Consider the following 21,046-nt stretch of genomic DNA (forward strand, 5'->3'; position numbering starts at 1 on the left):
TCATACATTTATTAAAAACAGATGCAGCCAGCCCAAGAACTTCTGTAGCACAAAATACAATTGACATTGGTATAAAAAAGTGGACTAGAATAAGACAAGAATCTTGACCACGTCTTTCAAGAATCATCATGGCAGTAGTTCCAACTCAAGATCTGGGATCAGAATTACCTCTTAACACACTTTTCTTTTTAAGATCAAAAATGAACCAGCAGAAGAAGCATTGAGATATTTTGTGATTAAAGTCTCAGTACGAGTAATAGCTTGTTCTTTTGAGAGTCAGATAAGGACAAGATGTTTGAGATTTTTTAGCTTTGTTATTCAGGGCACATGACCTTCTAGCCAATTGAAACTGAGGAAGCAGTTGATTAAATCCTATATCATTATCCTGCTCTCAGATATGTTGGAGATTCTGTTGTCGTCATTCATGCTGGAGTGGATGTGACAAACATACTGCATCTGTTCTTTAAATATCAAATAGTGCAGGTTTTTTTTGTATGTGCCATTTAAACAAGATGATTTTTAAGAATAGTGGTCACTATACATTCGTGTTGGTTATATTGTATGTACTTACTGATTGCCAACAAAACACAGACGTTTGATGCAGTTTCACTTACCGCCTGTGGTTTTGTCTCATGTCTGGACAATCAAACAGGACAATCGATCTGAGCCTCATTTACAAAAAAAAATTAAAATAATCAGCACGGAAATGCCAGGAACAAACAAACACACTTGCACAACTTTGTTGCTGGATTTTTTGGGAAGCTGAACAAAAGTTATCGTTTCCTCACAACCAAACACACACTTATTGTATACAAATATACAAATAAAATGTATTAATTAGGTCTTATTTAATTCTATAAACTATAATACTGATCTGCAACATTGTGGCTATATAAATTAAAATAAGCTGATAACATCAGTTTTTTTCCAGAACGACTGTACAGTCAAGTAAAATGTTGTTGCAATACTGTCCTGTTTAATACTTTGAAGCTGCTTTGAAACAACCATCATTGTAAAAGTGCTATATAAATAAAGTTGATTGATTGATTGATTGATTGATTGATTGATTGATTGATTGATTGATTGATTGATTGATTGATTGATTGATTGATTGATTGATTGATTGATTGATTATGATATGAAGGAGCACCTTGATAGGTGTGCTCTTACTTTTGCTCTGGTTGATGTGCGCACAGGTTCATCCAGGAGAAATGCCCATACAAGGAATTCCGCCCCTTTAGGATGTAATACAAAAAACAAAAATAAAACAAAAAACGTTATGAAATGTATACACATTTTTGGAAAAGAAAAATGAATACGTCAAACTCATGTTTAGCATGAAAAACCAACTCTTTAACAGTGTAAATAAGTCAGAGTGCATGAAATAATGTAGCATAAGACATCCCCTTTAAATCTTTAATAATAAAAAAAGATCTTGTGTGTATTAATCTCTTTTTCCCCCCATCCTCAATCATTTTTCCCTGCAGCAATGGAAGTCTGCTCCTCTGCAGCTTTCAAACAAGGGGCTTGTGGAATGAGAGAAATGCCATGAATTTAAAATATAGTTGTTATGCTTTCAAAAGGTCAGCTTGTTATACATTTGAGTTACGACAAGAGACAACTGAGTTGAATGATGGAAAGTGGGCTGAGAGGGTGAAAGGCTGACATGAGAATTCAAATAGTAGGATTTATTACGGCCAAACGTGTCCCTCCTAACTGAGGATATCTTGGCTGTGTGAACTGTACATCCTTGTGCAATGAGGCACTGAGTGTGTGAGCTAAATTCATGAGAAGAAAAATGGAGTAGGAAGAAGGTAGAATGAAGATTAATGTCGGACATAACAGTAAAAAATACAAGTATGAAAACATAGACAAAGCCATTTAGATACTAGCAGAAGGTCATTCTCACTCCCTTATGGTTTGAAGCTGGGTAACATATCATGATTCAGCCTGTGGGGACACGGATGTCTGTTATTTACAGTGGCTTCCAGTGTGGTTCTATTCCCCAGTTCCCTCTGGCCTTTTGTGAATGGCAGACAGAACAGAACCGGAACACCAGGAAGTTCCAGAGCAGAGCTCAGGGGAGCGTCACATATAATTACAAACCTCTCACTGATGGCCTGCACTAACAGACAGACAAGAAGGGCAGAATCGCAGAGGCAGAAACTATCGAAACTTGTGAGTAGTTGGAAGGATTTGTTGGAACTCAATCTGTCTGAGATGAGATCATTTCAAACAGTTCAACCTTTCCCATTGATCACATTTAATTTTTACAGGCCTGCTTTTCATTTCTAACCGAGCTAGACACTGAAATTTAGGTTATTTCAGGTCAAACACATCTTTACTCAAAGAACAGCTTATGTGATTACATATTTTTGACTCAATCCTAATATACAATAAAAGCTCAAAGACTAAAAAAAAAAAAAAAAAAAAAAAAACCTTTACATAACCCAGACATTTGAGTAAATGTAAGTGTACTGATTCTGTTCAATAATTACAACAACTACCAATTTGTCTGCTTTTATTCGTCACTTGTTTACTAGGAGTGGCAGAAATGTGTCTTTTAAAAGCAAAACATTTAGCCTTCTATTTGATGTTCTGTGGACCAACTGCTCCATTCCGTTATTTGTACGCATAATCAGTAGGATTAATAACGGTCCAACTATTTTCACATCATCATTAGCATGTACATCATCATCACTACATCATCAACATCACTGACCGCATGTGATTCGCTATAGCCACTAATTACTCCATCAGTGAATGTCACCTTTTATGTGCCAAGCTCTCTGCCTGTGTGTGTGTGTGTGCGTGTGCGTGTGTGTGTGTGTGTGTGTGTGTGTGTGTGACGAGAGAGAGATGCTGAATTGCAGAGAAGGGGAGAGCGTGTGATGTGAGAGCGAATCAATAAAAGGATTCTTTCCTTCTCTCCCCACTTTGCTCATTCTCTCTTTGCAACAAATATAGCTTTATTCCCAACCAATCCTGGGAAGCAGTGGGGGGAAATCACTGCTCTTCTTTCTCTGCTTCACTCTCTTCAATTCCACAATATCTTGTGGTCATCAAGGTTTAAAATATACAAAGCTCATCCAACTCTCTTCTCAACCTTTGGACTCTCGCTCTCGCTCTCTCTTTCTCTCAGTTTCTCCCTCACACTATCATTATATATTAATAGGACTGCTTTCTTTGTCCACCTGGACCTTTTATTGATTTTTGGACCACACTGAAGGCAAGTGTGGCACCGTCTAGTTTAATTACATTTTCAGTTTCTTTACATTTATCTCTTTGTGTGTGGATGACTTATTTCATGCCTAATAGTACAAGACAAACAGTATACTATCATTTGAAGCTTTGGTTAACTGTCTCTTTCTGAAATGTATTAATCGTGTGAGGAGAATAATATTTGTAATTTGTTTCCTTTCTCACATTTTTCAAAGAGAGAATGGGAGATCCTCCTCTACCAGCAATGTATCATGTACCTGAATGATACGACAGCATTATATTGCACCATCAGAAAGCCTATCACATCAGCTATCAGAGGTGTTGCCAGTCAGTGTACATGGGGATGATGATTATATATAGTAGGCCATGATTGATAGTAGCCAATGAGCAAATGGGCCAAGGGGTTACTGGATTTAAAAAAAAAAAAAAAAAAAATACCACAGTAGCCGGGTTTCCATTACAGATTTGAGCAAAACTTTTGTGATATTTTCTAAAGGGTGATTAAAAAAACTTTTGCGACATGATGGAGTTTCCATGAAACGATGTGACTAAAACATATTTTTTTCCTCTGGCAATAAGTCATTCCAAACATTGTGGCACATTGTTTCCCATTGTTTCCATTACAGTTTTGCAAAATATTCCTTTTTTAAATTGCCTGAAAAACCTGCATTTATTTATTTATTTTTCAATATATTTGAGTTTTTTAAAAACTACGTTTTTTTTTCCATTGGACGCTTTTTCAATTAACAAATTCAATATTAAGGGTAATGGCGTTTGAAACTTAATTTTAAGTCTCTAGTGAAACTTAATTTTATTCCTCAATGAAATTCTTTACAGCTCTTCTATAATGGCATGGGTTTAATTTAGATTAATTTAGATATTTTGTAGTGTCATAAGCCTTTTAATTGCCTTTTTGAAAAGACACATTTGAAAAAAAAAAATAGAAAGTAGTTTGGCTTAATTTAAACACAACTGCTTTACTGTTGATTAATATAAGGAAATCACAGTCATGCTGCAAAGACAGAGCATGGGTGGTTCAAGTTATGAAATATCATTCCTCATGATTCCCCAAAACATTTAGTATGTTAAAAAAGGTAGAATGTAATTGTACTAGAATGAATATAGTATACTATATTATAGTATCTTAGTATTTGTCAGACACATACGAGGACACAGATGGTTAGCACAAGTGAGGTATTTATTAAACAGAAGTTATGGACACAGGGAATACTTAAGGTGAATCTTGACACGTAGATGGAGAGACGACAGACTTTCCTGGGTGATGACAGTAAACGAGGACGGTGACCACGAGGATGACCAAGACGAGGAAGACGACGAGGATGACAATAAAGAAGGGCAGACAGCCTTTAGGTAAGGCAAGGGTATAGTTGTGTTGATCGGTGTTGGACCAGACCCCGAGTGAAGGGATGAGGAGTGTTTATGAAGAGGATCTGGTGATGGTGCACAGGTGTATCGGATACTGGTGATTGGGGATGAGTGAGTGTGGCCTGAGTGTCTGTGACTGAAGGTGATGGCTGTGCAGTTGTGACAGTATTATAGTATAATGATACTATATATATGTATATATATATATATATACATATATATATATATATATATATATATATATATATATATATATATATATATATATATATATATATATATAGTATGAATGATATGTATGAATTGATTATTCATTATATTTTAAAAAATTAAAAAAATATATTGTTTATTATATCAAATAATAAATATATATATATATCAAATAATAGTTTATTTGGTTACACCACATTACTTTTTTATAATCATTAATTTAAAACTTATCTTGAAAATGGATGAAAGTTTCAAAACTGAAACCAACATGAATGAAAAGATTACATTTCTAAGAACTTGACATGTTTTGATCTAGATTATTAATCATTGACCCTTATGCTGATTTTGTTCTTTCAAAACAGCTGTCCCTGTCCTTCTCCCTCACCCCTCAAATGTTTTACAAACTTTGACTCTGGCATTTGAAGAAGAGCATGCACGCCACTGTCTCTTCACGGATCTCTGCTTCTGTCCTCATGCTCCGCCGTCCGTGAAAACACACATTCCTGCAAGCACACACACATAGATAGAGCAACATATTATATGTTAAAACAGAATGTGTATGTTGCCAAGATAACTCAGACAAACATAAAGACGCTGTAAATACAATCTAAAAGCTGGTGTCCACATTACCATAGGACTGTGTGCCCACCCTTTCTCAGTTTAAGCCTTTTCAAAAGTCCCTTGCCTAAGGCTTCTGGCTGAGATGCAGGTCTTGCTGGATGCTCCACCAAACACACACGCACCTGCATCCAAAAGCTCTTCTCTGTCCACTATCAAATAGTCTCAGCATGGTGCGGTTGTTTCCTGAGGCTTTGTAGAGGGTTTAGACTCATCTTCAATCCTTTTACATCAAAGTTTGCACACTTTTGTTCATAGTAATAGGCTATGTAACTTGGTGTGAGCCATATGAGATGAGTAAAAATGAAACTGAACTGATAACAATATCGATTTTAAGGATACATAATACAAGTGCCTTTGTTTGCAATGAAACTTTCAGTCTGTGAATTTTAAATAACTTAATTTTAAATTAATATCTAGGCTGTAAGGTGTCCCCCCCCCCTCTCTCTCCAGTGATGGATCAACAGTAAATACAGGTACAGATGCAGCACTCCTCATAAATTTATTTTTTGTTGATTAGTAAAATTTTGTTGAATTATCATCATTAACCCTTTTGCACATCCATTCTAAATATTCAGACTGGCAGCCTGACATGAGTTTTTAAAAGCTGTAAATAGACTCTTCTTATTTGTCACCTTCAAATTTTATTGGGATGAGGGCATAACTTGGGACACTGACTTGGCCAGCAGCAGAAGTGACCCCGTTATTACATGTATTGTGCCTGTGGGAAAATGTAGCCTAATTGTTGCTAAACTGACTGACACTGAGATTATAGCCTGATTAATCTCTGTGCTGTCAGATATAATTACCGGCAATTAGCAAGGGTAGAATATCTAATGGATAACGTGACAAAAACATCTGTGCGTCCAGTAACGGTTTCAGTTGGCGTAAAATATCATTGTGATGAGGCTTATACAGTTAAACGATATTGGCTACTTATTTAAAACAACTTTAATTATTGTATTGCACTACAATCCCGCTATAATCCCGCTGTGATTCATTGACTTCCGACGCTCACCCAATCTTTTGTGACTTGTCCTTTTATTGCACACTGAGCTGATCCGAACGAAAGGGGAATTTTCTTTATCTAACAGGTTTGGAGAAGTCAAATCAGTGCCGAGGGTGCATGTGAGTTGAAAAAAAGAAGAGAAACTGGGCGCGCACCGGGAGCGCGCTTAACGGACAGCTTCTGACAGAGAGCGAGGAGCTTAGCTCACGAGTGGAACCCCGTTAACCTGCGCTAGTCTTGTCAGAACGAGACACCCCTCGCCCTCTGTCCGGTGAACCAGGGCAGCCTGGGAAACGGATAGAATTTCCTTACAGCAAACTAGTTCCCGATCGAACCACCCGCGCGCGCTGCGCTTGATGAATCTTTACCCGCACACCCTGTCCATCCCGTAACGGATCAGGAATACAAAGTTGTAGGCTATCACTTTTAACCGACTGAAACCGACATTACTCGTTTTCTGACAGAAACATCTGGAGTTTTTCGCCTTTTGAGTGGTACTGGCTTGGATACATGCGCGCGACTTGATATCGCGCCGTTTTTTACCGCCGGTTTCTTTCTTAGTCTTGTGGAATATCAGAGGACTTTATTCATCGCTCCTGGAGGAAAGATAGCTCGCAAAACAACTTTATGGAAATTTGAGGAGTTATTATTATTATTATTATTATTATTATTATTATTATTATTATTATTATTATTATTATTATTATCAAGAACGTATGATATTACGGTGTGTGGTGAGAGTCTTCGCCGCCCCTTTTAGACCAGAATTAGTCAGTGTGGTCCCGGAGTAGAGGCTGGATCAGTGTCTTCTCGATCTCGCGCACTCTCCTCAATATCCCTTTCTTCTTTTCCCCAAAGGTTATTGGTCTACATCCATGGAATAACTGATCAGGAAAACGACTGAAAGACCAGGTGTCTTGTTTTTTTTTCACCGCCTGTTACTGACAGGCGGTTTAGGGTTGGCTCTTCTCCGGAGAATGCTCAATGATCGATGGGGAATCATGAACAGCTCACCGGAACCCGAAGACGGACAACGGGGCAAAAATCAGGTGTGTCCCCTGCTCGCTTACACTTCGCATGATATAATGAATGTAGTTTTAGAACGAGACGCAATAGCTACTCCGCTATCTCTGTGTGGGGTTGTACAGAGAGAACAGTGAATAGCACAATGAGTTGAGTGCGGCTTGTTCCTGTCACTCCGCATAAGCGCGCCCGTAGATCATGCGTGCAGCAGAAAGTGGCTATTTTGTTCCCCGTTTATGCGGGTAGTTGAGAAAAAGGGCGCCAGTCATGCGAAATGCAGCTGCTCTGTGGATTTGGCATTAAGCACTCTGGTGGTATAGTGGGCAAGGGGGAACTTTTAATATTTGATTAATGAATGACATATCAGATCTTTTGTTTTGTTTTTGTTTTGTATATATATATATATATATATATATATATATATATATAGTGTGTGTGTGTGTGTGTGTGTGTGTGTGTGTGTGTGTGTGTGTGTGTGTGTGTGTGAGAGAGAGAGAGAGAGAGAGAGAGAGACTTGGCGAATTCCTGATTTAATGGACAGCAGTGTTTTATAATCTGGTTTTGACTAAGTCTAAGTATTTTTCAGTGGCATTACTAGAACGACAAATATCTGGAAAGAGAACCCTTTAAGCGCGCACACACACACACACACACACACACACACACACACACACACACACACACACACACACACACACACACACACACACAGTGAACAACAAAACACAGCTATCAAAAGCAATATCAAAACCAACACATAGCTAAATAAATACTCAAGGCTTGAGTACACACCCACTCCATTACACAATCAACTACACAGACTGTGGAGGGACAGTGCAGTAGACAGTGCAGTTAGTATTCAATTTGTACTCCCCCACCCCCTCCCCCATCTCAGTCTCCATTCATACCCATGTTTATTCATACTTTTTGTATTCTTACAAGTCTATTTTAAAGGTTAAACCAATAAGTTTAAGCCACTGTACCACAGTCTTTTCTGTGTTTCTCTGTAGGTCTATTTGTACTTGAGAGAATAAGGACAAGAATGACAAACAAGCAAAGCTTAAGATTGTTGTTCTTCTAGTAACTGAATGGATCTCTGATCTTGTCTGAGGTCTTTGGATTTTAATTGGTGTCTAGGCTACTAATTAAATTAAATTCACACTTTTTTTTCTTTTTCTTTTTTCTATGTTAAGTTGCCTGTTTTAGTAGATAAATTGGTCTAGGTCATGCTATTTCATGTTGGTTGCCAATTGTCTTCTTATTCTGTTGGTGAGTTAGATTTAGATGTTGTGCAGAATTAACATAGGCCTTAACTTTTGTAATCTCTTTTTAGTCTTTTGGTATGTGGTTTGCAAAGTTTTTTTTAATCAATAAAGAAGTTCAGGACCCCCCCCCCCACACACACACACACACACACACGTTTGTTTTTTGTGGTCATTCCATAGGCATAATGGTTTTTATACTGTACAAACCGTATTTTCTATCCCCTTACACAGCTCCTACCCCTAAACCTACCCATCACAGAAAACATTCTGCATTTATACTTTCTCAAAAGAAAAACTCATCCTGTATGATTTATAAGCATTTTGAAAAGTGGGGGCATGGCCAATGTCCTCATATTTCACCCTCTCCTTGTACCTATGTCATACCCATGTCATTATACATATTTGTGTCCTGATATTTCACAAAAACATGAAAAACATGTGTATTAATGTAGGGTTTACTAACACACACACACACACACACACACACACACACACACACACACACACACACACACACACACACACACACACACACACACACACGTGAATATTTGAGTTTTTTGTGCTTGTTTTAGCTGAAGTTACTGTTACAGGAAAAAATGTAAATGGTTATTTGCTCCACATGTCTCCATTGAATTCATGCTGTCCTAAATATCAGGACCATGGACAGCAACAACACTGTTACGTGCCAAGTCCAGAACCATGGAAGGAACCTGTGGAGTATTCACAACTGATTTGACCACAAGAGAACTACTGCTAATGAAAACAAAGACGTATGCAGTTAGACGTTGGACCAATAGGCTAATAGCTACTTCATTATAGGGCCCTATGGCAACTTGCCCTGGTCTCCCATTTAGGAAAAATTGTGAATTGAAATGTTTAATTGGCTACAGTTCATGTTAGGATGATCCAGATTTTTATACACTTAGATTGTCATAAAAAATACCGTAGTCTTACTAGAAAGAAAAAAAAAATTGTAATGAAGTATAGCAGGGATTTTCAAGCCATTCCTCCACTGCACATTAAAGGGGGGGTGAAACACTCAGTTTCATGTCATCTCATGTCAATCTTGAGTACCTATAGAGTAGTATTGTATCCTTCATATCTCCGAAAAGTCTTTAGTTTTATTATATTTATAAAAGAAATATAGTCTGTACCGAGTCTTTCCGGGGGAAAAAACGAGCGGCTGGAGGCGTATCGAGTGGGCGGAGCTAAAGAATGACGAATGCGCACAAAGCGGTGACGTCCTCAAGCTGATCAGATTCAGCTAATACAGATATGATCCAGAATCAGATTTGGAGGCTGAAATAAATTGAACAGGAGAAACAGCAACAGCAGGTCGTCCGTCTCTGTGGTGTGTACTGTATTTAGTGGCTTGTCAACATTTGTATGTCTTTACTCGCAGTATATGAGGACATGATTCGGTTTATGGACTATTGTATGCGACTAAACCTTAGCAGTAGCAAGCAAAACGGTTTTGCACGTCAGACTAGTGTAACGTTATACATAGAACAACAATGGAGTAACCGTTAGCGCATTTAGATGATGAAGCACGCGATCGTGTCGTTTACTGATGTTTACTCACACGACGATAGCCAACAGCATAGACGTTTGAAGCAGTTTTACTCACCGGCTGCTTCCAAAGCAGGACCGAACCTTTATCTCTGGGACCGCGCCGTCAAAAACACACTTCTTTGGTATGATTTGGTGAAGTCCTCTGACAGCAGTGACCGCGGAGATCCACTTTGAGACGCGACTGAAGCGATGTTGTGAAGCTTCCCGTCATTTCTGCGTTCAAATCGGTTCAAATGCAGCGCTGCCTTCCCAGAATGCTGTGCTGAAGCGTTGAAGTCGCTTGATGTCACCCATAGGAATAAAGTGGAGCGCGGCGCGGACTATAACGACATAAGTGTTCACGGACGACTGGATCTGCAGCTTGAGAGCAGTGTTTATGGACGTGCATTTCCTCTCTCGCTCTAGTCACGCGCGTACACCCTACCGGGAGAAGAGCCCGTATGGCCCATACAAGGACCTTCCGCTCTATTAACATCAAACCGACCCATACTCGAAAAAAACTCTCCGAAACTTGTGAGAAACCGGAAGGAGTTTTTTTGACACTGAAATACTCCATCAAACGTCCAACATTAGTTTTTGAAACTTTGTCTATGTTTAGGATGGGAATCCAAGTCTTTAACAGTGTAAAAAGCTCAGTATGCATGAAACAGCATTTCACCCCCGCTTTAAGGATGTCTCTCATCATGAAGTGTTGGAGAAGCTTCCGGAAAAGTTTGAAAACCCATGAAAAATAACGATCAGCAAATGTGTAATACAACTGCACCATGCAGACTAGACAGACTGGTAATAAACCTCAAATGAATAATACAGTGGCCATAAACAGCATGTGCAGATTTACAAACATTATACTGTAGTGTACAGCTTTAACGAAGAGGCTAGTTTACAATGGTAAGCTAAATATACAGCCAAAAATAATGCAGTCAAATGTGACAAATCACACCACCCATTCACAGATTGAGCTATGAAAGACTAATGCTTTCTCCCTCTATGGAAAGAAGGGAGGAGGCAGAGACATGAAGAGACAAGTTGAGAGGGATGTCAGGTTGGACTGGAAGGGAGTTCTGGGGATTCCTGTTAGCTTTAGGATACGCTGCAAGGCAAACACATACATGCATGTTTACGTACATTAAATTAGCATTCTACAGCATGATGTCCCTTTGAAACAAGTGCTCTGTTTATGCATGATTTGAAAGGCTAACATCTCTTGAATTCGCCTTCCATCCTTTAACTGTCTATGTGTGTGGCGGAGTATGCTTGCTCGATGTGCGTCCTTGTGAATATCTTTGTTTGTTGTTCTCCCTGTGCCTTTCTCATTTTCCTATTCTCCTCTTGCACATCTTTTTCTCCTCTGCTCTCTTTCTCCCTCTCTCGCCATCTGTCTTTTACCTTGACTCACCCTGTCAGTCAACCTCTTACTACTTTTCCCTCCATCAGGTCAAACACTGACGGTTTCGTCAATATAGGCCTAGGGGGGCATGAACGTTTTCTTTCTTTTATTTTCCCTGTTCTGCCATTCCCTTGAACCTCCGCTGACTTTCTCATATATCCTTACCCATGTTATTGCATTCTCTGACGTACTGTATATGCACACTAAAGCGAGCATGAGCTATGCACGCATACCCTTACACACATCATCACTCAAGAGCGCTACAATGAAGAATCAAGATTTTCCTTGGCCATGTTGTAGCCTCACATGTTGATGGATTACTCCGCCCTGCAGCTTTATCAAAGACGGAGTGATGCTTTAGTACCTGTATTCTCTCTTCCTTCCTATCCATTTCATGCTATGCATTCAGCACCACATGTGACAATAGCCTCAAGTCATTAGCCATTGCTGAAAAATGTATGAAATGGAACTTTACACTGTATTTATAGTAATCATAAACATTAGTAGTGAAATTTTCATAAATATAGGCTGAGTCATAAATCGTGGTTATGGTTTAAGGATTTTGAAGTGCACTTATTGCACAGATGGGAAACTATGTAAGTGGCATATTTTTTGCTGTTATTACACTAGATGACATTAGATGGATTTCTACTTTTTACCTCGCCATGTAAAGAGCCCTCCCAAAGTTTGGAAATGTCCCAAGCTGGGTTTTCAACAATATCTCCATAAATTCTTCATCATTTGCATTGACAAGGTACAACGCAATCAATGCACAAGCTGGCGCACTTTATTGTGTAAATTGAAAAGAGAAAACAAGTCAGTGAATTGACTTACACCTGAACTTTAATGGGGACTTAAACCTCTTTATAATTGTGATATAATGTCTCAGTCTACATGAAATCTATAGGTCATTTTTCAAGCACCTTATTACGACCTATATTTACGTTTTAAAGACATGCGCCCTCTAGCTGGCGTAAAAATAATGACAGTGTCGCGTTACGTCTGAACGCGTTATGTCTTTGATTGGTTACTATCATTACCAGTCAACATGTGTGTTAATTTTAATGCAATGTGTGGACTTTTTACCACCATTTGTCCTATTTCCATTTAGCAAAAATATTGTTTTTAATTTACAACTAAACCCACCCCATCCCTAAACCTACCCAGTGATTTATAGTGCATACGCACTTTATGAGCACGTGTTCCCTGGGATCGAACTCACATGTTGTTGTTGTATAGTGCAATGCTTTACCAATTGAGCTATGCAAAACCTGAAATATTAAGCAGATAAAAGGGAAAAAATGCTTTTAAATGAAAGCATCCTGCTGTCAATAGGAGAAAAACTTTAGAAAACGCTCCTGTGCATCGTACTTCATTAAAATATTGTCGATAGGGGCGCAACTTTAGTAAACGCTCATATGGGTCGTATTTCAAGGAAGTGACGAATGACCTATATAGGTGTATTGGTTGGAGGACATGTTGTGAAATTCACACTGGTGTTTTAGGAAGCCAAACAATTAGAATATTAATAATAATAGTTTTACGGAAACTACAGATGAGCTTTATTTTGGTGGAAAATTGCTGTTTCTCTGAAAACAGGTTTACAAACACATCTCATTAAAAAAATTGTGACATGCTGTAATCATCTTCTCACAAAAATGTCTCACAAAAATGATGTTAATGTGAAAATAATGCATAACGGGTTCATGCTAAACTCACAGGACATGTAGAGAGGAAGAGGAAGCACTGTATTTATTCACTGCGAACTGAGCCGTTCTGACACATTGAAAAAAGCATTGGAGACCTATTATATTATTATGAGAAGTTTTCAAATATTTTCAGTTCATTATGAAACTGTGATGGCAGAGATTAGACTATGGCAGGCCATGACAGTCTTTAATGGGAAGCACTCCTTGAGATAGTTTAAAAGTATCTATAAACTGTGTTCCGATTTAACAGTTGTGTGCTAAGTTTATTTGGCAATCAGTCAATACAGCTATACAAGTGTGCTGCCTCAATAATATAAAAAACAAAATTTCGGCCAAACTGAATCCAATAATAAGGCATTTCAGTGTATATATATATATATATATATATATATATATATATATATATATATATATATATATATATATATATATATATATATATATATATATATTCAGTATATAGTTTTTTAATACATTTTCTTACCGTTGTAATACTCATGTCATTATACACATTCGTGTCCTCATAAACCACATACACCTGTTAACACATACAGTAATGTTACATATGCTTCTGTGTTTCCATCAAAGAGGGCAGTTCTTGTAGCGAGAATCCTCATCAATTCTCCACTGATGGTAATTTGTCTACGTAGACTGGCGATGAACACAAAGACACGCAGACAGAGTACAGTTTGATCGGTGGGTAAGAAGATGTCCTGAATGGTAATGATACGAAGCTAATTAATACAGCAAAGGAACTAATTTATGTATTAACTACAAAAGTGTTACTCTGCCTAGAAAGAGTGAGAGGAAGAGAAAATGAGGATTGGGGTGGAGATAGTACAGCCCCACTGTGCCGGTGTGGTATAGTGGTTAAAGTTCAGGGCTGATCACAGAGCCATGAGCAATCCACATTGTGCAATACATTTAACCCTAGGTTGCTTCTGGTAGTCTGTCCGTGTAAAAATGTTACTGTGAGTCACTGTTGAATCGCTGATAAATAACATTTACATAGGCTATTTATCTTGCTGAAATACTACAAAAAAATAGAATGTGTTTGGGCATTGAAGTTTGTTAACCCAAAGCCATTCTAAATACTGATTAAACAATATTTACTCTGTTTTATCCTGAATCCTAGGTAGTCAGGATGTAAGATTTTAAACTGTACATTTGCAAACCTTATTGTTAATGTTTTTATTTGCATATTTATGAGGATCGTAACATTCAATACAGTACATACAAATCCTGTTTGTCTATTTGCTTGTGAATTTATTGCCACAGAAGTCTGCACTGTAAAAACAAACACAATATCTGATTAACTTAATCTCTGTCACCATTTGACATATATTTTTCTTGCAGATGCTTGAACTAAACACAGTGTCGCTGCATGTCAGTTTCTCTGACTACATAATGGATGAATATTTCATGATTAGTTGATTGTTGCTAAACAGCTTGCTATCACATTTTACCTTCACAATTCAGTGTTCTCTGCAGCACAGTTTCATTACCCAGAGTTAAAAGATGGGCCGTTATCCGTTGCACTTTATTTTGATGGTCCCCTTTAGATATTCGGTTGACTATACAACGATCAGGCATAAAATTATGACCACTGACAGGTGAAGTGAATAACACTGGTTATCTCTTCATCACGACTCCTGTTATTGGGTGGGATAAATTAGGCAGTAAGTGAACATTTTGTCCTCAAAGTTGATGTGTTAAAAGCAGGAAAAATCTGCAAGCTTACAGATTTGAGCGAGTTTGACCAGGGCCAAATTGGGATGGCTAGATCTTTTACATCACATGGATGGCGGGTGCGTGTGCGTCGCTTACCTGGGAAACATCGCACCAGGATGCACTAAGGGAAGAAGGCAAGCTGGCGGAGGCAGTGTGATGCTTTGGTCAATGTTCTGCTGGGAAACCTTGGGTCCTGCCAATAAGGCATTTACCTAAGCACTTACCTAAGCATTGATGCAGATCATGCACACCCTTTCATGGAAATGGTATTCACTGGTGGCTGTGGCCTTTTTTAGCAGGATAATGTGGCTTGCTACAAAGCAAAAATAGTTCAGGAATTGTTTGAGGAGCACAGCCATGAGTTTAAGGTGTTGACTTTGCCTTCAAATTCCCCAGATCTCAATCCAATCGAGCATCTGTGGGATGTGCTGAACAAAAAAGTCAGATTAGGCCCACCTCACAATTTACATGACTTAAATGATCTGTTGCTAACATCTTGGTGCCAGATACCACAGCACACCTATAGGGGTCTAGTAGAGTCCATGCCTTAACGTGTAAGGGCAGCAAAAGGAGGACCAGCACAATATATATATATATATATATATATATATATATATATATATATATATATATATATATATATATATATATAGTTAAGAGATTAGAATTAGTTAAGAGATTAGAATCTCAAAATTATTTAGAATTTGAAATTCATTAAAAGGGATTCACCAAAAAATAAATTAATAAATAGTCACACATAGTAAGAAATATAAATTAATAATAGTTTATAAACACACGTTAGACCAACAGTATTCCCTCAACAATATTTACAGATAATCAATAGTGTAGCACTAATATTGTTTTGCAGTTTGTTGACTTTTGCTGTTACTGTTGTTTTGTTTGTCATCACTGTTGTTGTTTTTTGTTGGTTCTGGTGTTGTTCTTTGGCTATGATAAGTTTATTTAAATTTACTTATAGATTGGCACCATTATTGAGATTTGTGTGTTTGTGATGTCTCTATACACCTCTATAAAACTGTGGCAAGTAGGACTAGGCCGAGGTACCATGAGAATGGGGCCGCACCGGTCACCGGTGGCGCTCATTATCACTCCCCACCGGCATTGTCCCATTCTCAGTGTGCCTCTGCCTCATCCTGCTTGCCACAAAAACTATTGAACATGATGTGTCTTGCTTTGCAAAATGTTTGCAGTTAACTTCATTTAAAAAAAACAAAACACATGTAATTGTCTTGGCAAGAATTTTCTTGGCTGAATAAGACATTTTACATTTAGTGAATTAACAAATTCAAATTGGCTGAAGAAACTAGGGTTACTGAAGAAAAATCATTAGTAATACTTTTAGGTTTCTAAGAGAACTCAATCATCTCTTTGCATCAAGTTACCTTGATTTTTTTGTTGATTTTTTTAAATCCAGTCCAGTTTTATGAAATGCATAGTAACTGTATACAAGTGTAGCCTTGCTAGAAAGATGAAACTTGTGAAATCGTGTAAAAAATATTATCTGTGTGGCTGTTGCAGAAAACTCAGTTGTCAGTTAGATAATACATTTGAATATTGAATAAATCAAAATACTTGAATAAAGCTGTTTTTATATGAATACAGTAGTTATTGCCAACGCAAGGATTCAGTATTGTGTAAATAGTGTGTAGTATTAATTTGGCTTCCTGCACTTAAGGCTGATTTCCTAATGAACCTGGACCTGTCGACTGATTGTTTTTTGCAGTCAGACAACTGGAATCAAGGGATGGTTCAAAGAGCAGAGAACTTGAGAAAATCACTTGATTATTCCTGCTTTTAAAGCCTGGGACACACCAAGCCGACATCAAAGAACTAGCAGCTACGGAAGCCTGTTGTTTTGCATTAGATGCATCTGGGCAAAAAATCTGCACTTGAACACAAAATGACTAAAGGCGATTGTCAACTAGCTTGTGCGTTATGAGCCTTTATGAAAATATTTGTGCATTCGAATGCTTGGGTAAGATGATGTCAAATTCACTAAGCTGAACAGCCAATCAGAGTTCTCTCTCTCTCTCACAGATGGCCTAAAATACCCTGACGGTGTCCGACTAGAGCCAACGGTACGGTACCAAGCCTGTCGCACTCGGGTTAAAAACTGAAGCCAAAGCGTCTCGATCACCCCCAGGTGGCTGGTCCCAGTATAGCTCATAACCCCCGCCCCTCCGTGTATTCTAATGGATGCGTGACAAACTTAACAATCAAATTAGACTTCAAATTATTTTTCCCTAAAGATGGCTTCTGCCTTTTAGGCAGTTTTTATCAAGATGTGTAAGTTTTTAAAATAAGTTTGGCTTTCATTAGGTATTTGGTGCTATAAAACGGGTGGTGTGACCCAAGCCGAGATTGACGGCTTCTCAGAGTGAAGTTGTCAGTTAGGCACTAACAGACTTTTTCTGTGATTTTCAAGACATTTCCATGTTTAATTCACACCAACAAAATTAATTGATATAGGGGCCAACTTTTGATACCGCGGCCACATTTTCTGCTCTCTACTACGCAGACTCCGGTCCTGCGTTTACTACTGCGCTGACTCTGTCCCAAATCTGCACAAGATGTCAGCACCATATTTGGATGTTGTCAGCTTCACTTTTCTGAAGGGGTGAAGATATGCTGTCCATATTTTTTACGGTCCACACCACCCGACCAGCGCCCAAAAACGGCCTGACTTTGCTTGACGGTCAAGCGTTGGCTTGGCGTGTCCTGGGATTTTCCTGAAATAAGAGAAATATATTAAGGTGTGTGTCATTCCTAGGCCTCGTTAGATTTCGGAAGTCATACTAAATTGGCTTTTATGTACATTAGGTTGTTGATAAATTATATTAATTTACATTATTTTTGTGCTTCTGCTCTGTGTTTGTATATGTTTATGCTTATGTGTGCGGTATATGAGGATGTGGATGTGTGAGTTGATTTAACACTGAGTGGTAATAGCATCATTAAGGCGGAATGATGTGATCAGGAATGTCAAGGTTAATCACTGAACTAATTACAGCCTAGAGATAGAGATTAAAGGAGGGGGGAAAAAGAGCGAGAGAGAGCAAGAGACAGTTCACCTTTTCAAGATTTACCATTCTGTAACAACATCTCATATCTTGAGGACTTCAACACAGACACACACACAAACAGTCTGTCACATGATGGCTTCATGGGGGCGGCGGCTATTAGGAATGCTAATGGCGATAGTTTCACATAGCGTTTTTTGAAAGACCAATAAACTGACAGATTGAGTGAAAGATTTAAAGAACATAAAAGAGAGAAAGAGACGCACATTTCAGGCTCCACACTAAAGATCCAGGCCCACGGTAACAGTAATCCAGCACATGAATTATTTACACTGCATCTAAACTCAATCTAGCGAGCACAGATCAATTCCTCTGCACAACATACGGGGGTGGAAAAAGAAGGGGTTGGATGCAAGGAGGGAGGGAGAGAGAGGGCAGATTAATAAATTAATTTAAGAAGTTATTCAAATGCTAAATTATTTACATGTCAAATCAATTTGAAGAGCTGAGAATGGATAGCTGCAAGATTGCCTCATTTCAAGGCAATGCAGAGGGGATGAAGTGAGGGGAGAGAACCGGATAAGAGGCGTTGGGAAAGAGGCCAGAGGATTAGATAAATAAATCATGTGAATTTATGGCCAGTAAATGCTTATTTGCTAAAAATCCAGTATTAAGGAAGGTGACTCCACCAGAATCTATTAAGTACTATGTGTTTTTCCACATGAAAACCCTAGAACAAATCCCTGAAAAACAATCTACTGTTTAAAAGGCCATTTTTATATACACTCTCTCTTGTTCTCCCCAGCATGTGTAAATCAATGAAAGGGAGACCAACATTAGTGGTGTTGAAACTACTGAAGGCAAGTGAGAGCAGTTTAAATGTTGCTGCTGTATGTGCTGTTGAGATGCAGGTCCATTCACACTCTAAGATAATGCCCATACACAAACGGCAATGACTTGTCAGACAACTTGCTTTCTTCGTGACTGTTTGATCATGTTTTTAGCTTTTAGTAGTGTTGGTCAAGACAAATCTGTGTTGAGACCAAGACTAGACCAGCACCCCTTAAATTACATCGCCACATTACTGCCTGAGAAATTACTTTTAATTTTTAATCGATAAATAGCATTAGAATAAGATTAGAATGAGAATGAGAATGCTTTTTACCAATCAAATGAATTCTTAACAACAAAATGTATCTTTGCACTGCGGTGGTGGGACTGAAGATGGATTCTGAATTGGTTAATTACAAATGAATAAATAATGTTGAGAAGAATAGCTTAATTATATGCACGTTATAATATACTGTAAAAATCCAGATCTTTTTGTGCAACAAAATACAACAAAACAAGTACAAAACAATAACAAAAGTATAAAACAATAGCATTTGTATTAATTTTGGTGACATTTTTGACGCAATCCCTCATTCGTTTCTGAACCAGTTCTATACATCATTAAACTATAATAAAATAAATAAGTTATTGATTGCATCTGAAGCAGTGAGATTTACATCCAATCACATTAATGATGTTAAAAAAAGAAATCAGACAATGCAATGGTCTTGACTGGTCTTGAAACTAAATCCTGTCTGAGACAAGACCGAGTGCAAATGTGGTCGAGACTGAGACAAGACCAAGACCTTCAAAAAAAGGCTCTTAAAGGGATCCCCTGGTGTTAAGACTTGTATAAGATAGCGACACGTGTCATAATTTGAAAGCCACGTCCACCAGAGGGGAAAACATACCAACCGCCTCCATTGACTTTCTATTGTGTGAAGCTGCCTCCTTGTAATTTATGACTTATAACAAAACAAACAAACAAACAAACAAAAAAATGTCTAAAAGCTGATATGTGACAAAGAACACAAGCTAAAAAAACCAGAACCAAAAACTCAGAAGTTTTTATAAACTGTTGACCCAAAAAACGAGCCTTCAAGGAGACAAGTGGATGCAGGCAATCGAGACAGAGCGCGACATGCTATATTATACTGAGAACTACGCCCACTGGAGTGGAATGTAATCAGTGACAGGAAATATAATATATAAAACTTATATGTGGATATTTGACAAAATGTTTGTTGCACAAAAATAGGCATACTGAGGCATACTGAGTGTCCGGATCCCAAAATTGACCCATTCTTCCAGCTGAAGCTTCATATCGTATTGCCTTTATCCTCTTTTGTCCCCTTAAACGCTTGTTTTTTGGAGTCGACAGCTTATAAAAACGTATTTTTGTGTTTTTAAGCTTGTTTGCTGAATACCTTGTTACATATCAGCTTTTAGACATTGTTCTGATTTTGGGCGATTGTCCATGAGGGCGTGACCTAATTGCACTCTATCTCTATGGCTTAATATAAATAAAGTCTCTTACTGAAATATGTAGTAGAAAACCCAGGAAAGATCTACGTAATAAAAAAAAATAAAAAAATCCATGACATATTGTCACATGCCTGTCCTGTTTTGTGTGCACATGTGGGTTTTGTCATGTCTCCGGTCTACTGTCAACCCCGCCCTTCTTGTTATCTGATTATTGGTTAATTTGCCCCACCTGTTCCCTCTTGATTTCTTCCCTTTATAAGCTCCTTGTGTTTGTCAGTCTGGGTTGGATCCTTGTGTAATGTCTGCGTCTCCCGTCCTCCCCGTGATTCTGTTGGTTTGTTTAAGTTTATATTTTATTATTCTATTGTGTGTTTTTCCCCCTCGTGGGTTTTGTTTTGAGTTTATGTTTTATTTGTTATAAATAAATATTTAATCATTTTCTGCACTTGAGTCCTCGCATCATTTTCCCTTGTCTGTGACGTGACACATATTTGGACAATGGGTGGCACCATTTTGTTTGCGTTCTATTTTTCGATGATGTAGAATGGTTACAC

At 38.0% G+C, this 21,046-nt stretch overlaps 1 protein-coding gene across 2 annotated transcripts in view; it reads left to right on the top strand.

The window, feature by feature from the left end:
* The first annotated feature begins 6,561 nt into the window (after positions 1-6,561).
* Positions 6,562-21,046, top strand: part of fibcd1b (fibrinogen C domain containing 1b) — a 158,385-nt gene continuing 143,900 nt past the window's right edge. The window contains exon 1 of one of the 2 annotated variants that reach the window (XM_067438631.1): positions 6,562-7,494. In XM_067438631.1, the coding sequence (XP_067294732.1) occupies positions 7,423-7,494 (72 nt within the window). In that variant the 5' untranslated portion in view covers positions 6,562-7,422. The remainder of the gene's footprint in view (positions 7,495-21,046) is intronic. The other variant, XM_067438632.1, reaches the window with a different exon arrangement.

This window comes from Pseudorasbora parva, chromosome 3 (genome assembly GCF_024679245.1).
Source record: "Pseudorasbora parva isolate DD20220531a chromosome 3, ASM2467924v1, whole genome shotgun sequence".
NCBI classification, from domain to species: domain Eukaryota; kingdom Metazoa; phylum Chordata; class Actinopteri; order Cypriniformes; family Gobionidae; genus Pseudorasbora; species Pseudorasbora parva.